The sequence below is a fragment of the Populus euphratica genome, unplaced genomic scaffold, assembly GCF_000495115.2.
Source record: "Populus euphratica unplaced genomic scaffold, PopEup_1.0 scaffold498.1, whole genome shotgun sequence".
In the NCBI taxonomy this organism is placed as follows: Eukaryota; Viridiplantae; Streptophyta; class Magnoliopsida; order Malpighiales; family Salicaceae; genus Populus; species Populus euphratica.
This window is the reverse complement of record NW_011500124.1, coordinates 65,606-86,216: the sequence shown is the minus strand read 5'-3', so window position 1 is coordinate 86,216 and position 20,611 is coordinate 65,606. Positions and strand designations below refer to the sequence as shown.

At 31.9% G+C, this 20,611-nt stretch overlaps 1 protein-coding gene across 3 annotated transcripts; it reads left to right on the top strand.

Moving 5' to 3' along the window:
• The first annotated feature begins 7,540 nt into the window (after nt 1–7,540).
• LOC105110197 (GDSL esterase/lipase 1-like) lies at nt 7,541–17,443 on the top strand. 3 transcript variants are annotated; one of them, XM_011005150.1, is made up of 4 exons: nt 7,541–7,977; nt 8,160–8,278; nt 16,496–16,754; nt 16,910–17,443. In XM_011005150.1, the coding sequence occupies exons 3-4, from the start codon at nt 16,556–16,558 to the stop codon at nt 17,200–17,202; spliced, it is 492 nt and encodes a 163-aa protein (XP_011003452.1). In that variant the 5' UTR covers nt 7,541–7,977; nt 8,160–8,278; nt 16,496–16,555; the 3' UTR covers nt 17,203–17,443. The 3 variants fall into 3 exon arrangements, with proteins under 3 accessions (XP_011003452.1, XP_011003454.1, XP_011003453.1); XM_011005152.1 differs by having other exon boundaries at nt 7,543–7,977; XM_011005151.1 differs by lacking the exon at nt 16,910–17,443 and adding an exon at nt 16,165–16,395 and having other exon boundaries at nt 7,546–7,977; nt 16,496–16,875.
• The last annotated feature ends 3,168 nt before the right edge of the window (nt 17,444–20,611 follow it).

Below are 20,611 nucleotides of genomic sequence, written 5' to 3'. Positions count from 1 at the left end.
TTATGAATGTTCGGATAGATATCGAGACTTGCTTAATACTTGCCCTCATCATGGTTTTGAAATATAAAGATTGGTTTCATATTTTTATGAAGGGTTAACACCTAGAGATAGGCAAATGGTTGAATTGATGTGTAATGGAACTTTTAAAGATATAAAGCAATGGAGTACTTAGACTTGTTAGTTGAAAATGCTCAAAATTGAGACACCACGGGTACTTATAAGGCACATAGTAAAACTCATCCTCATATATCTAGTGGAGGTAATTTAAGGAAGATTATGAACTCCAAGCCAAGTTTGCATCTTTGGCTAGAAAAGTTGAGGTACTAGAATTGAAAAAGAGTGGTCAATTAAAATTTGTTGAAAATATTGTATGTCAAATATATGAAATAAATGAACACTCAACCAATGATTGTCCAACCTTGTCTTCTTTTAAGGAATGTCTCCATGAACAAGCTCATGCTTTAAATAGTTTCCAAAGACCCAATTAGAACCAAGACTCGCAAACATATAACCTTGGTTGGAGAAATCACCAAAATTTTAGTTGGAAGAGTGACAATGCACAAACTTCATCACCACAGTTTCAAGCACACCATAATTTCTAAAATTCTTATAGATATGCACCTTCTTATGATTCATCTCTTAGAAGAAATTTTGAGGAAACTTTGTTTGCATTCATTGAAACGCAAGAGACAATCAACACTCAACTTACTTAAAGCATAATATATTTTAAAGATACTCTTGCAAAATTCACATCTGCTCTCAGTTTTCAAGAGAAAGGTAAGTTTCCATCTCAACCACAACAAAATCCCAAGGAGCAATACAATGTAAATACAAGTAGTTTTGGAAGTTAACACATGGATCAAGTCAAATCAGTCATCACTCTTCATAATGGTAAGGTTATTCAAAAACCAATTCTTGAACCTTGTGAGAAAGATGATGAGACAATCTCTAAGGGTAAGGAAGAGGTTGAATTAGAACATTGCAAAGACTGATTCTCTATCAGCACAGCTATTTTTTCATGCTATGACTAATCAGGAAGAAATCAAGGATGAAAAAGGCACCGAAAATGTTGATGCGAATCTTTTATCAAAAGTGACAATAGATTCGACACTTAAGATCACACCAATCAATGATTACTTTCCTGATAAATCTCTACTTTCTCTTAGTTCAATGCCTTGGTTTGCTAAAAAAATCAATTTTCTTGCTTCAGGATTTTTGCCAACTCATTGGAGTACCGAAGACAAAAGAAAATTTTTGAGCGACATGCAAAATTTTTATTGGGATGACCCTTACTTATTCAATTATTGTCCTAATCAAATATTTCAAAGATGCATTCCTGATAATGAGGTAACTAGTGTCATTAAATGTTTTCACTTTAAGGCACTTGGGGATTATTTCTTGTCAAAAAATAGGACTGTAGAAATCTCTCAAAGTGGATTTTACTATTCCACCATGTTTAAGGACTCACATGTATTCTGCAAAACTTGTAAAAATTTTCAAAAGTCAAGATTTATTTCAAAACATAGAGAGTCTTTAGATAATCTTCTATTGACTTTTAAGTCTCATCATAATGGAAATAAGTATCATGCAATTCATGACTTATGAATCCATTTTCATAAACAACATGCTTGGCATAGTCTTGGGAATCTGACTAAAAAAGATCATGTTTGTTAGTTTTTAAGAAAACTGGATGGGAAGCCTATCCCTAACCCATAGATGGCGTTTAAGTCGTTCTTGGATGTAAAACCAAGGGAAGATGTGAGCCACAATCACAACTACCTGTACATACACATGCTTTTTCAAAAATAAATCAATAAATAAAGAGAGAGAGAGAGAGAGAGAGAGACTCCAGTTGGCCTACATATAGGTGGTATGATTACCTTTTTAATTTCTCATTTATAAAATCCTTTTTTCTTTCCTTTTATTTCTACTTAACCCATACATTCAACAAAAAATATGTAGAAATGGCAAGTTCCTTAAGTCATCACAAAAGAAATACTTATGTTTTCGGTGGATCTAGTCTTGGGAAAGAAAAGGAGATTTTAGAATCAGCAAATCATCTTAGTCAGGTGCTAGCTGAGAGAAAGATTCATTTCGTATATGGGAGAGACAATTTTAGGTTAATGGGAGGGGTGTCAATAACTGCATTTTTAGGAGGTAGTCAAGTTTTGGAGGTCGTCCCTAAAGCATTAGCACAAGTGGACATCATTGGAAAAACATTTGGAGAGGAATTACAAGTCTCCACAATGTCTGCTCGAATTAATGCAATGTTTAACCATGCCTATGCCTTCATTGCCTTACCAGGTGATCTAGGCATATTGAAAGAGATCTTTCATATTTTCTCTTGGGCCTAACTGTACATTCACCATAAATCCATAAGTGTGTTAAATATTAATGATTATTATGATAAGTTATTGTTTTTTCTTGATCATGCTGTGGAACAAGAATTTCTATCTTCTGCATGACAAATCATAATCTCTACTGCTACTGTTGAATAATTGATTGACCAACTACAATCTTTCATTCCTGTAATTGATCCCTCTATGAGTCACATAAATTAGTCATCTAAGGAAAACCGTAAAAAGTTTAAATTAGATTTGAGTCTTCATTTGTAAATCTTTGTGTCGTTTGCTTTTATTATTGTGTTTTGTTGTTTCTTATATTTGTTTAAGTGTGTTTCAGGTTTGTCAGTATTCGTTATTTCTGGTGATGTCTTCTAAACATTGAGGACAATGTCTCGTTTTGGTTGGGGGGAGAAGGTAGTAGTTGACAAAAAAAAAAACTAACTATGTTTTTCATTTCATAAAGCATGTGCAAAATTGTTGTTTGCTAGGATGGTAGAGTAAAGGAGCTTTTTTGTTAAAGTAACTCTGAAGATGCATTTTAATAACCATTCTTAACAAGATCTATTATAATACTTCTTAAAATATTCAGGTTTACAAACTCTCATATTATTATCACTTAATTCTGCTAATATACTCATTTAACATGTATTCTTAAACCTTCATTTTCACACACACGCTTTAACATATGATTGTGGGTTGCACATTGGATTATTACATTATTTATGTTCTTTTGTTAAAGGTAACAACTAAGGAAAAGGGATAGTATATAATTTGAAAAAAAAAACAAAAAAAAAAAAGAGCAAAAAAAATGATAATGATAAAATGTAGATAACTTTAGTTTCGTAGCCTCCTTAACCTAAGCATTTAAGCCTGAAGGGGTGTTTTAACACCTAATACCCTAAAGTCAACTGACTTGGGAGTTATCGGTCTAATGCTTGTTACATGAGTTGAGGAGAAAAGCTTAAGAAAATCAAACATTACACTATCTACGTATCAGTATCTACAACCCGAGACCCGAGTTACTAAGCTCGTAGGGGTGTCTCAACACCTAATGCCCTAAAACCAACTAGTCTGAAAGTTATTAGCCAAAAGCTCGTTACATGGGTTAATGATGCATCGTGTTTAAAGTTATATGTATATATATTTAAAAAAATAAAAAAATCCCAACCCAAAGAAGTTAACCTTAAACATTAGAAATTTTTTTTTTCCAAGCAAAGCCCCATAAATATGTGTTGATATACTAAGTACAAAAGAAAGATTTATTAATATCTTGTTTAAGAGGTATTGAGCAGATATATAAATTTAATGAGAGTTTGTTTATCTGGATAGATTAATGGAAGTTGAATGATGAATACCTTACTTTGTGAAATTTACAAACTGTTTTTCTATTTTAACGCTTTGATTACTAGGGACTAGTAATAAGCTGGTCGAGGAGTGTGATTAGTACTTAAAAGTGCATTTTTATCAAGGTTTTATATCATCATTTTACGCTTGAAGTATCAATAACTTCTTCAATAAAGCATGTTTTATAATAACATATCTAATAATATAAGATACCTTTAATTTATGGTAGATGTTTATTTTAAATGCAGACCTATCACATAAATGAAAGGATTAATTGATGAATTTAAGAACTGAAATTGAAAGGACAAAGAGATAGCCAAATTTAGAAAAGAGATGTTTGTGTAGTCCAAACCGGAACACTGTTTGGTAATTGGGTCATATCTGGAGCTATAGATCTCGTATTTAGCTCTAGTTTATATGGATGGAAAGGTAAGACATAGGCCTATAACTTTTATATGAGGCTCAAGATTTAAAAAGGTCATTTTCAAGTCCAAATTATAGCAACAACAAAAGAAGTCTGAATCTATCCTACAACCTGCGCACTGTTCAGTGTTTGACCCATATCTGGAGTTCTAGAAGTCCAAAAGACCTTTTTTTTTTTTTCCTGAAAAGCTGAGACAATTTCCTACAACTTTAATGTTCAAGTGGTTCCAATTCTCACGTTATCAATGATATTTTAGGCAAACAAGGGAAGATAAGAATTGTCACTAAGTCAAGAGTTGGCCACCCACTCATCAATTAGTCATCAAATCAATAGTTCTCAATTTTTGCCTATAAAAGGAGGCATTTGCCATGCATTTAGACATCTTGGTTTCCAGATCAAGATCATGTTCTTGTTTTCTCTCTTTGTATTTTTTGTATTGCTTATGGTTTGCTTTCATTAATATCAAGTTTATGCCTTTCATTTCCTTTCCTTTACTTAGTTAACTTTTATCTTATTTATGTTCTTATTTATTTATTTATTTTTCTTTATTTCATTATATTTAACTAAGTTTATTATGTCAAGGTGAAAAGGTTACACTAATGGTGTAAGAATAAGTATAATGTAAATTCAATATGGACTTTAATGTTTGATACTAAGATATTTTTTAATTGTTATCTTGTTCACTCTTTAATACTTTGTTTGTTAAATGACTAATCTAGATTTATGTTGTATAACACTTGGTACAATAAATGCTTGACACTTTCAAAGCCCATACTGTATGGTATAACCGACACCTGAGCTTTGAAAGGAACTTGATTTATTGTTAACATAAGTTATAATCATGAATGCCTAACGAGATTTACAAGTATTAGCATTAATTGAATAAGATGACTAATGTAATCATGTTAATAATTTATAATCTGATTGGAACCTCCTTTGTATGTGGTTTCCAATTGAATAATAAGAATTTATACTATACTTGTTTGACATACCATTAGTGGATCCTCTAACCTTGACATTTATTGTTATCATGGTTTAATCCTTACATTCATATTCCATCTCAAAGTTCTCATCATCTTCTTCTTCTTCTCCTCCTTTTTCTTTATTACTACTACTATTATTGTTGTTGTTGTTGTATTATTATTATCTATAATTTATACAATTAACCTCTCTATGATTCAACCTCAGTCTTGCTGGTTATTTATTACTTCAACACTCCTGCACTTAGGAGAAGATATCAATCTTTTGGTCGTGTCATCTGGATAGATTCATGAAAGTTAAATGATAAATGTCTTGATTTGTGGAATTCACAAATTATTTTTCTATTTTAACATTTTGATTACTAGGGACTAGTAATAAGCTGGTTAGGGAGTGTGATTAGTGCTTAAAAGTGTATTTTTTTTTAAGATTTTATATCATCATTTTGCACTTAAAGTATCAATAACTCCTTAACTAAAACATGTTTTATAATAACAAGTTTGATACTATAAGGTACCTTTAATTTATGATCAATGTTTATGCTAAATGCAGGCCTATCACATAAATAAAAGGATTGATTGATGAGTTGAAGTATTGAAATTGAAAGGACAAAGAAAGGGTTAAACTTAAAAAAGAGATGTTATGATAGTCCAAACCAGAACACTGTTCGGTAATTGGGTCATATCTGAACCTGTAGATCCCAGATTTAAATCTACTTTATATGGATGGAAAGCTAAGACATAAGCCTAAAACTTTCATAGGAAGTCAAGGCTCAATTCTGCTATTTGGAAGTCCAAATCTTAGCAACAACGTAGAAGTCTGAATATGTCCTGTAGCCTAGACACTGTTCAGTGATCAGCCCATATCTCGAGTTCTAAAATTCCAAATGACCTCAATTGTTTTTTCTGAAAAGCCAAGATAATTTTTTAAAACTTTCATGTGAAAGTATAGTTCAAATTCTGACATTATCAATGACGTTTTATTTAAACAAGAAGGTAAGGATTGTCACCAAGTCAATATATGGCCACTCACTCGTCAATTAGTTATCAAATCAATAGTTTCTATAAAAGGAGGTATTTGTCATGCATTTAGGCATCTTGGTTTTCAAATCAAGATCATGCTCTTGTTTTCTCTCTCATGCATTTAGGCACCTTCTTGTGGTTCGATCCCGATCTTGCCGAGTTATTTATTACCCTGAAACTCTTGTACTTAAAAGAAAACATTATAGTAATGAGAACTATATGGTTTAACAACTAATATATGGTTTAACAAGTCTTAATGAACAATAAAATACATTATAGTGAAACCTAAATCTTTTAGTTTACATGGTAATACTTACTTAGCAATTCACTGCAATCCCAATCATCATTAGTTTATGCTCTATCTCTTCTTTATTTTTCTTATATCTATAAAAATATTATAAAAAACCAATTAGTAATTAAATTTCATATCCTATTCTTTGCTTAATTCTATACTAATTAGGTGTGAAATTATAGTATTTGGGTTTGGTTTCGTTGAAGTTGAGTTATGAATACTTGATTGGCACTCAAAACCTTATAAGTTTCGGTTTGATTTATAAAAAACATCCATCAAGTCGGGTATGAATTGTGATTCTGGATTCGGGTTTAGGTATGGAAGGTGTCAAACATGGTTCATAAATATCCATTGTAATCCCTAACCATGATTTCGTTCAAACCAAACTGTGTCCTTCTCCCTGTATTTCCAGGAAGTCTCTCTACAACACAAAAAAGATTTTGTACATGGAATTTCAATCTGGTGTCAAGAATGTATATTTTATGATTTTAACCTCAAAGAATTGAGTTATTGGTGCTGTACGTTATGAGATGATTTGACGGCTCTGTTTGCCTGTCATAATTACGGACAGAGCACACCCATTTTGTTAGCTTTCTATTCTCTAATGTTAATTAATTTACGAGTCATATTTTGTGACTGATTTTTTTCGTCAATTCAAATTTAGGCTAATGGTCTATGCTATTATTCATACCCCTATCTTTATCATTTTAAAAAAAGAAATCAGATCTAGTTTTTTTTTAAAAAATTTACAATCATATAATTAGATTAGATTATTGAATAATTTTTTAAAATATACTAAAATAATAATATAATAAACTAATTTAAATTAATTTAGATTAACCAATTAAATTTATAATCAAATTTATAAGATCATAATAATTTTATAAAAAAATTAAAATACTCAAATAAACTTGAGTCAAACTAATAAGTTTTTTTCTTATATTTTTTTTTAAAGAAAGATAGGCAAGGGAGACTTAAATAACAAAAGTAAGATAATTTTTTTAAAAGTTAAATAACAAAAAGATTTATTTTTTAAGTTAATTAATAACAAAAATCTTTAAATAACAAAGGATTTAAAAAAAAAAGTTTAAGGGACTAAAAATGCATTAAGAAACAGTTTCGGTGTATCAGACTGATAGCTAGAAGACTTTTCTTGGAGAACTGGTGATAACGATGTGATAATAATATCTAGGAGCATAGGAAGACTTCGCCTGTTTAACTGAACCCTATCTTCTTTTTTCAAGTCTCTATAATTATCAAGGAGATTCAAGAAGTGAGGAGCTTGTAACTGTACCTCTACGCCTTCCGGATCGATGGCGAGGCTCAACTTATTTTATCTATTTGTGACACTGTTATTATCAATTAGTTTGAGGCCATGTTATGGTCTGCCGGAGAAGACGACAAGTGCTTTGTTCATCTTTGGGGACTCCAGTGCTGACACTGGCAACAATAACTACATCAATACCACCGCCGGCATGCGAGCGGATTGGAAACCTTTTGGCCAGAATGGTTTTTTTAAAGCCCCTACAGGACGCTTCTCTGATGGCCGCCGTGTCTTTGTTGATTTTATTGGTACCTAGGTGCTCCACGCATGTCTCTCGACTCTCTTTTTTTATATAGTCAGAGTGTCATAAATAACTAGCCAGAATAGCTGTAAATCATCCGCGAAGCTGATTATTTTGTCATAATACCTAGTTCCTTTGAGTGGTCATTTCTATTCAGTACGTAACCAAGTATTCGTGGGAACCGGACAGCTGAGTATGCAAAATTGTCAATAATTCCTCCATTTCATCAACCGTCTGCTGATCTCACAAATGGTGTTAACTTCACCTCGGGAGGGGCTGGAGTTCTTCCTCAGACCAATCAAGGGCTGGTAAGAAAATTAATACGCAATCTATTGATCTATAGTATGGTGATGATCAAAATTTCACGAATATAAAAATAAAAGGTTATTTGATGTTTGGGATAATAGCTAATGCAGACGTTAATTATTTTTAAATGTATTAAGATAATCTTGAATACCTGTAAAATAAAAAATTCTAATTTATTTTTTTTTTAAATTTTTTGATACTTAAATAAATATTTTTTAAATTAATTAAGGTAACAGATTTTTTTTCATATCATGAACCTTTTTCTTGAAGCTCTCATAGAGGGCCTGCAGGGTCATTCCCTGATAGCTTGGAATGTGGGATAAATATTCCTTACCTGGTAAGAATATAATAGGTTCATGAGAGACTTTTACACACTTAAAAAATTATAGAAAAACTAAAGTTTAAGATGTTAATTAGTATAGAAGACTAGAGTTCTTTTATAAGGTTTGATCACAAGAAAAGAAGATCGGCTACTCCGCTAGACATGCCATAGAAGGATGATGTTAAAGCAATTCAAATTAACACAAAAAAAATACAAATATAAGAGAAAAGGAGGCTAGAGATCTTATTAATCTGTTTATTTTAAAGTAATTGTTTTAATCTAAATACAAAGAGATTATATATAGGTTAAATTAAATATATTATTTAATATCTATCTTTAATAAATAAAACAAGATAAATATATTATTTAATATCTCCCCTCAAACTCACGATGTGGTAACTATAAGCATCAAGAGTTTGCCAACTATAAAACAAAAACAAGAAATGGAATACGACTTAGTAAAAATATCTGCAATCTGCAAGGAAAAAGAAACAAAAGATAAAGTAATGGTGTCATGATTGAGATGATGACGAGTAAGATGATATTAGATCTTAATATACTTAGTTCATTCATGAAAAGCTGAGTTGTAAGCAATCTGAATAGAACTCTGGTTGTCATAATATATAGGAGTAGGATGAGAAAGTGAAACTCCAATATCCGCGAGTAACCAACGTAACCAAACAATCTCTTTGATGTCATAGCATGATATTCTACTATGGTTGAGGATTGAGAAATAATAGATTTTTTCTTGCTCTTTCAAGAAATAAGAGAATCCCCTAAAAAGATACAAAAACCAATAACAGACTTGCGACCTGTGAGATAACCATCATGATCAGTATCAGAGTATGGATGCAACTCAAAGGAAGAAGTGGATAAAAATAAAAGACTCTGAAAGACTATACCTCGAAGATATCACAAAATACAAAGAACAACTACTCAGTAAACAGTAATAAGAGAAACAACAAACTAACTAACAACATAAACATCACATGCAATATCTAAACAAGTAATGGTGAGATATACCAAGTTTCCAATAATAATATGATATAAAGTACGATCTATCAAAGGTAAACCATTAGAACAAGAATACCTTGTGTTAACTTCAATGGGAGTATCTATAGTCTTATTATCAATAAGTCTAGCCCACTTAAGAATATTTATAACATATTTTGATTGAGAAAGAAGGTAACATCTAGGTAAGTAAATTACCTCAATACCTAGGAAATATCAAAGATAACCCAAATCCTTCATTTCAAACTGTCTAGCCAACTCTGTCTTCAAAACTAAGATATCATCAATGTCATCATCAGTAATAACCATGTCATCAATATATAAGGATAAAATGATATGACATGTATTAGTGCACTTAATAAAAAGAGCAAAATCATGACTACTAGAAACAAATCCAAAAGATGAGATCACAACAGAAAATTTCTCAAACCAAGCATGAGGTGCTTGTTTGAGACCATATAATGCTTTCTTGAGCTTACAAATATATCCAGAGTGATGTGAAATACTAGAAAGAGGCGTCATATAAACTTCTTCTTGAAGATCTTTATTTAAGAAGGCATTTTTAACATCAAGGTGAGAGATATGTCATTGATAAACCGAAGCTACGACAATAAAAGTATGAAAGTAATCATTTTTACAACAGGAAAAAATATCTTCTCATAATCCATACCATACTATTAAGAGTATTATTTTACAACCAATCTAGCTTTGTATTGCTCAATAAACCCATCAAAATTAGTCTTGATTTTATACATTCAGTGACAACCAACAACACTCTTACTAGGAGGTAAAGGAACCAAATCTCAAGTACTTGTCTTATACAAAGTAGAAAATTCCTCATCCATAACTTGCTGCCAAGAAGGATAAAAAATTTCCTCTTAAAAGAAAGACAATGAATAAAAGTTAAAAAAGAAGTAAATGATGAAGGGTATGTTTAGGAGTGTGGTTGTGGTTGCTTTTCAAAGTGTTTTTCATGCCAAAATGCATCAAAATAATATTTCTTTATTTTTTTAAAAATTATTTTTGAGATCAGCGCATCAAAACAATCCAAAACATACAAAAAAAAATTAATTTTTAGTATCTCAAAGAATAACAAGACTAAGCAAATCTAGTAGTTTTGTAGACTTGCAAATATATATAAATTGATATGGAGGTGGATCCACAATCTCAAATGAAGTTTTAAGGGCTGTAGATAATAATGGAGCTTCAAGTATCTCAGAGAGTAAAGTGTCAGTACTTGTAGATTGATGAGTATAGATTGGTCGAACATGGGGAGGGGTATCTGAGATATTAGGAACATAAGATGATAAACTATTAGAATCCTTAGAAAAAAAGGATATATACAAATAAGATCAAGTCTAGTCAAGCTATGAGTAGTGGATAGAATAGAAAATAAAGTCCATGCTCGAGAGAAACAACATGACGAGACACAAAGTTTATGAGTTATTAGATCAAAATAACGATACCTCTTTTTATCTTCACCATAACCCAGAAAGACATAAATAACAGATCGAGAGGAAAACTTACATTGTTCTACATGAGAACGAATAACAAACTAAGTATAACCAAAAACTCTAAAAGAGAAATAATTAGGGATATAACCATATAACTTTTTAAAAGGAGATAACTTGAATTATGAAAAGATAAAATTATATTAATCAAACTTACAGTAATAAAGACAACTTCTCCCCAAAAGTCACTAGAAATAGAAGTAGACAATAAGAGAAAACGAGCAGTTTCGACAATGTGCCTATGTTTTCTTTTTAGCAACTCCATTTTGCTCAGGAGTATCTATATATGAAGTTCGATAAATGGTTCCACCTAAATCACACCTAAAACATTTGACTATAGTATAATGTTGAGTTTTGATAAGAGTTTAAAAGGTTGTATATATATATATCAAAGAATTCAGAATAATATTTCATTAAATAAATCCAATAATAATAAGTATGATCATTAATAAATGAAACATAATATCGAGACCTTCCTTTTGTGGCAACATGTGAAGGTCCTTATATATTAGAATGAATCAAATCAAATGATAAAGAAAAAACAAAAATACTTCGATTAAAAGGTAAAGCGAAAATTTTTGTTAGTTTACATCCACTACAATCAGAAATATCACAAGTTTGAAAATTTCCTAAAACTTCTATAGATGTTAAAAATCTCAAACGAGAAGACGAAATATGACCTAGACGAGGATGCCATAAATAAAAACTAGAAGATGAAGGACTTAAACAAAAAAAAAAAAGACAAATCAGTAGTAGTAGTAGTGGTGGTAACAACTGACACTTTTAACTCATCCAAAATATATAGTTCATTCTCCCTATGGGTTATCCCAATCAACTTCTAAAATTATGGATCTTGTACACAATAAACAAAAAAAAAAGAAAAAATGACTAAATAATCTTCAAAATCACAAAATTGACCAACAAAAGCAAGATTCAATGAGTTTCGAAATAAGATAAGCATTAAAGAGAGACAAATGAGGTGTGACAACAAAACCAACACTTGTTAAGGGCATGAAAATGCCATCAACAGTCATAACAGAAATGAAAGGCGAAGATGACACATGGGTAAAAAATAAAGAATCTGAAGACATATGAAGTGAAGCACCAGAATCCAAGACTTGTTTAGATTGTGATATACTTGAGAAACTATGAGTCAATTGACTTAGGGAAGGAGAAATAGATATTACTTGTGGTTGTAAGGAGAGAAACTTCTAAAATTGCTCAGCCAGAGTATTAGGATTGGTGATAAAGCCTAATAAAACTACTGCTGCAGTATTATGATTTGGTGGTTTATAACCTTAAGGTGGTCTATGAGCATTAAATTATGATTGGCTGCTAGACTTTCAAGTTTGATTATGTTGTTTCAACTTGGGACACTAAGTCGTCCAATGACCTTTCTGCTTATAAAAACTACATTCGTTGAAGGTAACCCTTGTGTAAGGCTTATTCTGATGTTTAGAGAGTGACTTAAATGATATTGCTAGTACAGAGAAATTTGAAGTAAATAGAATTTCCTTTTTAAAATAAGATTGAAGATATATTTCTTCACCCAATAGCTCACTAACAATAGAAGATAATGGAGAATGATGCAAAATTGAACCTCTAAGTCCTTCGAAATCATTGCGAAGTGTTGTTAAAAACTATACCAATCGTTGCTGCTTTCTACGATCAATATAGGCACCACATGCCTTTAATTATGTCAATTTTATAAGAGTCAATTGATCTTAAAGATCTGTTATAGTAGAATAAAACTCTTGAATACTCATATTCTTCTAATGAAGAGCTCGTATGTCATTCTTTAATTGATACTACTTCATAAAATTTGGTTGTGTAAATAACCTCTGCAAATGATTTCAAACCTCATTTGTTATCATACTTTGCCAATTACGTACCTATAAAATGCTCAAAATAAATGTTGATCCAAGTAATAATATTTGCATTGTTTGCTTCCTAAGTATTTATCAAAGCAACATCTCCCTCCTCAGTATTCTTGGGTATCACATAAGTTCCATTAACATATCCTTGCATCTTTTTACCCTTAAGAAAATTTCTAATTATATAACTCCAGTATGAATAATTCTTTTCATCCAACCTCACACTCATAGACAAAAATGAATCATCTCTTTTTATAGTCATAATCAACAAACAAAGAAAACCAGAATTCAAAAGTAGTGAAAGACAAAGTACCAGATTGCAAAAACTGAACAAATATCTTTTCGAAGTCATACGATTACTCCAAAACATAAAAAAAAATTACATAAAATAAATGCAAATACCGAATTACAGAAACTAAAAGGAAGATAAAATACTAAAAAAATTGCAGAAACATAACGTAAATACCAAATTATAGAAGCTGAAGAAAAGATAAAATACTAGATTTGCAGATATCAAACCAATAGCACTCCAAAAAAAAATGTTATAATACCATGTTAAAGCAATTTAAATTAACACAAAAGAAATACAAACATAAGAGAAAAGAAAGCTAGAATTCTTATTAATCTGTTTATTTTAAAGTGTTTGTTTTAACCTAAATACGAAGAGATTATATATATGTTAAACTAAAAATATTATTTTACCCTTAATAAATAAAATAAGATAAATATATTATTTAGCAGATAATAAGTATCTTGGACTTAGTTGACTACCAAGTTCAAATATCTTGGGTCTGGCATGCGTGCCAGACCCATGTTATCTTAGGTTTGACACCCTGTCAAGTCTAGATATCTTGGACTTGGCTGACTGCCAAGTCCAAACATATTAGGTCTAGCATGCGTGCTAGACCCACACTACCTCAAATTTGGCTAACTGCGAAGTCCAAACGTGTTGGGTTAGACATTCGTGTCAGACCCATGCCACCTTAGACTTGGTTGATCGGTAAGTTTAAGCGTATTGGGTTTGCCATGTATGCCAAACCCATATTACCTTGAGCTTTACTTAGAATTGGCTGACTGCTAAGTCCAAATGTCTTGGACTTGGTTGTATGCCAAGCACAAGCGGATTGGATCTAAAATACACGTCAAACCCATGCTACCCTGGACTTGGCCAACTGTCAAGTCTAAGTACCTTGGACTTGACTTAACTGATCGTCAAGCCCAAACATATTAAATCTGTCATGTATGTCAGACCCACGCTACCTTAGACTTAGCACATTGCCAAGTCTAAGCATAGTAGACTGATTAGTACTTAAAAGTGCATTCTCATTAAGGATTTATGTCATCATATTGCACCTAAAGTATCATTAAATTCCCTAACAAAAGCATGTTTTATATTAGCAAGTCTAAAAATATAATATACCTTTAATTCATGGTAAATATTCATCCTAAATGCAGGTCTATCACATAAAAAAAAGGATTGATTGATGAGTTTAAGAATTGAAATTGAAAGGATAAAAAGAAGGCCAAACTTAGCAAAGTGTTGCTGGTGCATTCCAAACTCGAACACCGTTCAGTAATTTGATCATATCTGGAGCTGTAGATATCAGATTTAGGTCCATTTTATATAGATGGAAAGGTAAGACATAGACCTACAACTTTCATATGAAGTCAAAGACTCAGTTCTGCCGTTTTCAAGCCCAAATCTTAGCAACAACGAAGACGTCGGAAGCTGTCCTGCAGCTCAAGCACTATTCGGTTTTTGGCTCATATCTTGAGTTCTAGAAGTCCAAATGAGCTCTGGTTTTTTTTTATGGAAAGCTGAGACAATTGCCCACAGCTTCCACAATTCAGTTGGCTATAATTCTGATGTGAGCAATGACGTTTTGGCCAGCCAACAATATCAAAAATCAGCCCACAATATCAAAAAACCAGCAGCCATTAATGTCAAAAACCAGCCACCAAATCAATGGATGCCCACCAATTCTTCAATCAATCAATAGTTCTGAAACTTAGCCTATAAAAGGAGGCATTGTCCATGTATTTAGTCATATTAATTTTCAGATCAAAGTTATCTTCTTGCTTTCTCTCTACATCTTTGTAATGTTCAAGTTTTCTTTTATGCTATAGTAATCTCTTGTTTATGCTCTTTCATTTCCTTTCTTATACTTAGTTAGCTTATATTATGTTTATGTTCTTATATTGTTTATTTGTGTTTTTCTCCTTCTTAATGTTTAGCTAAGTTAATTATGTCAAGGTGAAAAGGTTTCTCTAATGGTGTTAGAATAGGTATAATATAAACTCAACATGAGCTTTAAATGTTTATATCCAAGAAAGATTGTTATTAACATGTTTTATCTTTTTATCTTACTAATTCTTAATACCTTGCTTATTAAATGTTTAATTTAGATTTGTGTTGTATAATATTTGGTACATCAAATGCTTGATCTTTCATAGTTTTCGGCCGAAATCGTTATTATGATAGAAACTTGATTTGTTGTTAACATAAACTAGCAACATGAATGCTTGATGATATTTATAAGTATGGTATTACTTATATAATATAATTAATATGATCATGTTAGTAATTTATAATGAGCTAATAACGAGAAATCATCCGATTAGAACCTCCTTTGTGTGTGGTTTCTAGTTGAGTAATAAAAAGAGTTTATATTATATTTATTTGAAATACCATTAGTGAATCCTATAACCTTGACATATGTTTTGTTATTGTTTAATCCTTACATCAATATCACATCCCAAAACTTTCTTCAACTCTTTTTCTGTTATTATTCTCTTCAACTCTTTTTCTTTATTTGAAATTTATATAATTCACCTCCCTGTGGTTCGACCCCGGTCTTGCCGGGTTATTTTACTTTGACACTCCTGCACTTGGGATAAGACATCAACTCTTTGATCGTGTCATAGACTTGACGAACTGCTAAGTTGAAGTATATTAGGTTTGATATGCGTATCAGACCAACATTATTTTTAACTTAGATTATTATCAAGTCTAAACATGTTGGGTCTTCTTGCCGGACCATAAATTTTAAAAAATAAATAAATAAAGCTAACTCATTAATTACCTATCCAATCATTGAGCTGGAGATGGGATCGGGGTTTGCACCAATTCAAAGTGAAAGGGTTTCTTAACTTGTTGCTTTCACTAGTTGGTGGTTGACCTCCAAACACAGTTAAGATCTTTTGAAGAGGTGCAAAAGTCATTGACATAAAAGCTAGGAGAAGCAGAGACAAAAGCTCTTTTATCAGAGGCAGTCTATTTCATCAGTGTTGTCAGCAACGATTACGGGGCAGGTTATCTAGGTAGTCCGAAAATGCAAGAATATTTTGTGCCTGAAATGTATGTTGGGATGGTCATTGGAAACTTGACAAATATAATTCAGGTGAACCTTCTAAATTAACTACATTTAATACTTCATCTATATGGTAATTAACCTGAGGTTGAATTGATTAATGTTAACTGTGTCTGTCCTTTTTATTTAGGTGTTGTACGAGAAAGGAGCCAGAAAATTTGGATTTCTCAGCTAGTTTCCTCTAGGTTGCATGCCACTCATAAGAGCTAGGAACCCCAAGTCCAGTGAAGGCGGTTGCTTTGAAGCAGCTTCTGGTCTTGCATTGGCACACAATAATGCTTTGAATGCTGTACTCACAGGCCTCGAGCAACTGCTGAAAGGTTCCAAGCATTGCAATTTCGAATCCTATACCTGGGTTTATGACAGAATTAATAATCCCGCAAGCTATGGTATGTGTGCTCTCCTTGATTAAAGCAGTGTGGTGCAGAATTTATTTCAGAAGAGTAACGTAGGCTCTATTCAATATAATGTGATAGTATGTTGTTGGGATAAGTTAATTTCAATTACTCACAAGCAAAGTAACTGCTATTCACCCAAAATCAAGGTTTCAAAGAGGGGGTGAATGCTTGCTGTGGAACTGGACCCTATGGCGGTGTCTTCAGCTGTGGAGGCAAAAGGAAGCCCGTGGAGTTCCAGTTATGCGATAACGCTGATAATTATATTTGGTGGGATTCTGCCCATCCAACAGAGAGGATCCATGAGCAACTCGCCAAGACTTTATGGAAAGATGGAACTTCAGTAGGGTCATACAAGCTAGAAGACCTCTTTTTCGAAAAGGAAAAGCTCACAAGAGCTGATATATTGGATGCCCCTGATGAAGAACACTTCCAATACTGAAGTTCTGCCTGCCTTTATTGTCCAATCAACTTCTCAACGCCGTGTGGGTATAAAGGAATGCATGTCCATTACTCAGAGGGTGTCTGAGAGTGGCTTTCATCATTGCTAGTCATTTGACCACATACCAAACTGCTATGTTGTATGAATAAATGGAAAACCTCATGTTTATTGGTGTAAATAAAGCAGCTACAAGGACTTGCCTAACATTGAATCCCACGTAGCTATCCTTGTTTGGCCACCTGAGAAAATGTTTTTCATCGCTTGAATTGGCTTCTTTTCCATACAAGGGTGGACGAAATATTATCCTTGTCAACTTGTCCTACTGTTCTTGTTTCTTCAGAACCTCAGAATAGGATTCTTGCAAAAAACGCCTGAAGTTGACTTTCTTGATGGGTTAAAAAGCTCTAAAAACCCAAGAGAACGAATTTTTGGTGATGATTAGCTCCCCCATCCCTAGACTTCGATCGATTTATACAATGGCAACATCAGGTCTGCTTCGCTGGCTCGCTCTCACCAATAAGAATTTTGCACACGTTCAACGAGGAACACGTGTAAAATGCAAAGAATCAAGCAATGTCAAAGGAACATAGGCTGCCCTCCCTGCCGGTTAAGCCAGGTGATTCGGACCTTTACTGTCTGATTATGTCTTCGTTAATCGACAATGACAAAATTAGGAGTGTATTTGGTAAGGTTCATGAAAATTGGTTTTTAACTATGAATTATAATTTAGAAATTCTTTTCTCATTATTAAATCTGAAAAAGGAACTTAGTATAAGTAGACTCCATAAATTAAAAGTTTAAAAATTATTAATTCTTGATTTAAATCATTTCTAATCAAATGTATTTATAATTATTTTATAAATTAAAATTAAAAAACAACTCATAAAAATCATATCACTTGTTACTTTACCATATCAAACTTAATTAAATCAAACTTAATTAAATCAGATTAATTTGAAAAGTCAATGCCAGCATGTATTGCATGGATTTTTTTTAATCAAAACTTTTTTTATAAAGGAAATCATAAATCAAAATAAGAGCAAAACATTACTAATTAATTTTTTTAAAAACAATTATGATCATTTAGCATGTTTTGTATTCAATTTCTTGTAAATAATTTTTTGTAAGAAACCTAATAGCTCTTGCAATGAGAAATTGTACAGCTAATTATAAAACCGTTGATGACCCTTAATTATTGGTCCATGCTAAAATCGTTCAGCGACTTGAGAATTCTATTGTTTACATACCTTGAGAATTTCAAACTTCTTTAATTACCTTTTTGGTTAGGCTTCAATTAAATGTTTAATAAAACATTTTAACAAAATCATATTTAAAATCACCTTTTAAAATTATATTTACTCATCTTTAATGATGTTATTACCTCACATAGACTATAGACTAGACAAGAGCCTTAGTTGTTTATAAGCACAAAAAACACCTCTCTCTTTGAAAGGCATGATTAGTACTTAAAAATGCATTCTCAAGTGCATTCTCATTAAGGATTTATGTCATCATATTGCACCTAAAGTATCATTAAATTCCCTAACAAAAGCATGTTTTATATTAGCAAGTCTAAAAATATAATATACCTTTAATTCATGGTAAATGTTCATCCTAAATGCAGGTCTATCACATAAATAAAAGGATTGATTGATGAGTTTAAGGATTGAAATTGAAAGGATAAAAAGAAGGCCAGACTTAGCAAAGTATTGCTGGTGCATTCTAAACTCGAATACCGTTCAGTAATTTGATCATATCTGGAGCTGTAGATATCAGATTTAGGTCCATTTTATATCGATGGAAAGGTAAGACATAGACCTACAACTTTCATATGAAGTCAAAGACTCAGTTCTGCCGTTTTCAAGCCCAAATCTTAGCAACAACGAAGACGTCGGAAGCTGTCCTGCAGCTCAAGCACTATTCGGTTTTTGGCTCATATCTTGAGTTCTAGAAGTCCAAATGAGCTCTGGTTTTTTTTGATGGAAAGCTGAGACAATTGCCCACAGATTCCACAATTCAGTTGGCTATAATTCTGATGTGAGCAATGACGTTTTGGCCAGCCAACAATATCAAAAATCAGCCCACAATATCAAAAAACCAGCAGCCATTAATGTCAAAAACCAGCCACCAAATCAATGGATGCCCACCAATTCTTCAATCAATCAATAGTTCTGAAACTTAGCCTATAAAAGGAGGCATTGTCCATGTATTTAGTCATATTAATTTTCAGATCAAAGTTATCTTCTTGCTTTCTCTCTACATCTTTGTAATGTTCAAGTTTTCTTTTATGCTATAGTAATCTCTTGTTTATGCTCTTTCATTTCCTTTCCTATACTTAGTTAGCTTATATTATGTTTATGTTCTTATATTGTTTATTTGTGTTTTTCTCCTTCTTAATGTTTAGCTAAGTTAATTATGTCAAGGTGAAAAGGTTTCTCTAATGGTGTTAGAATAGGTATAATATAAACTCAACATGAGCTTTAAATGTTTATATCCAAGAAAGATTGTTATTAACATGTTTTATCTTTTTATCTTACTAATTCTTAATACCTTGCTTATTAAATGTTTAATTTAGATTTGTGTTGTATAATATTTGGTACATCAAATGCTTGATCTTTCATAGTTTTCGGCCGAAATCGTTATTATGATAGAAACTTGATTTGTTGTTAACATAAACTAGCAACATGAATGCTTGATGATATTTATAAGTATGGTATTACTTATATAAGATAATTAATATGATCATGTTAGTAATTTATAATGAGCTAATAACGAGAAATCATCCGATTAGAACCTCCTTTGTGTGTGGTTTCTAGTTGAGTAATAAAAAGAGTTTATATTATATTTATTTGAAATACCATTAGTGAATCCTATAACCTTGACATATGTTTTGTTATTGTTTAATCCTTACATCAATATCACATCCCAAAACTTTCTTCAACTCCTTTTCTGTTATTATTCTCTTTAAATCTTTTTCTTTATTTGTAATTTATATAATTCACCTCCCTGTGGTTCGACCCCGGTCTTGCCGGGTTATTTTACTTTGACACTCCTGCACTTGGGATAAGACATCAACTCTTTGATCGTGTCAAGGCACCTTTAAAAAAGAATAAAACTCTCAATGTAATTCCAGCGGACAATACCTTTTAAAATGCCTTCTATACAGGTGTAAATACATATCATCATTGACATCGTTTATGGGAACATTAGTAATGGGCGACTACCTAAGCCCCTCGCCTAGGGGACTATGATAATGCCATTATCCCACATCAGCTAAAAAACGAGATTCTTAATCACTTATAAACACAAAGCACACCTTTTATCTAAGAGGTGCCTTCTAAAAAGAACAAAATTAACTATATGGTTCAAGTAAGACAATATTTTTTGGAGGGTCTGTCATGTATAGGTA

Bases quoted from the DNA above. Each gene is read 5' to 3' on its own strand.
- LOC105110197 (XM_011005150.1), top strand. From the start codon at position 16,556: ATGCCACTCATAAGAGCTAGGAACCCCAAGTCCAGTGAAGGCGGTTGC. The intron at 16,755-16,909 runs GTATGTGTGCTC...CCCAAAATCAAG, and splicing joins TAATAATCCCGCAAGCTATG to GTTTCAAAGAGGGGGTGAAT.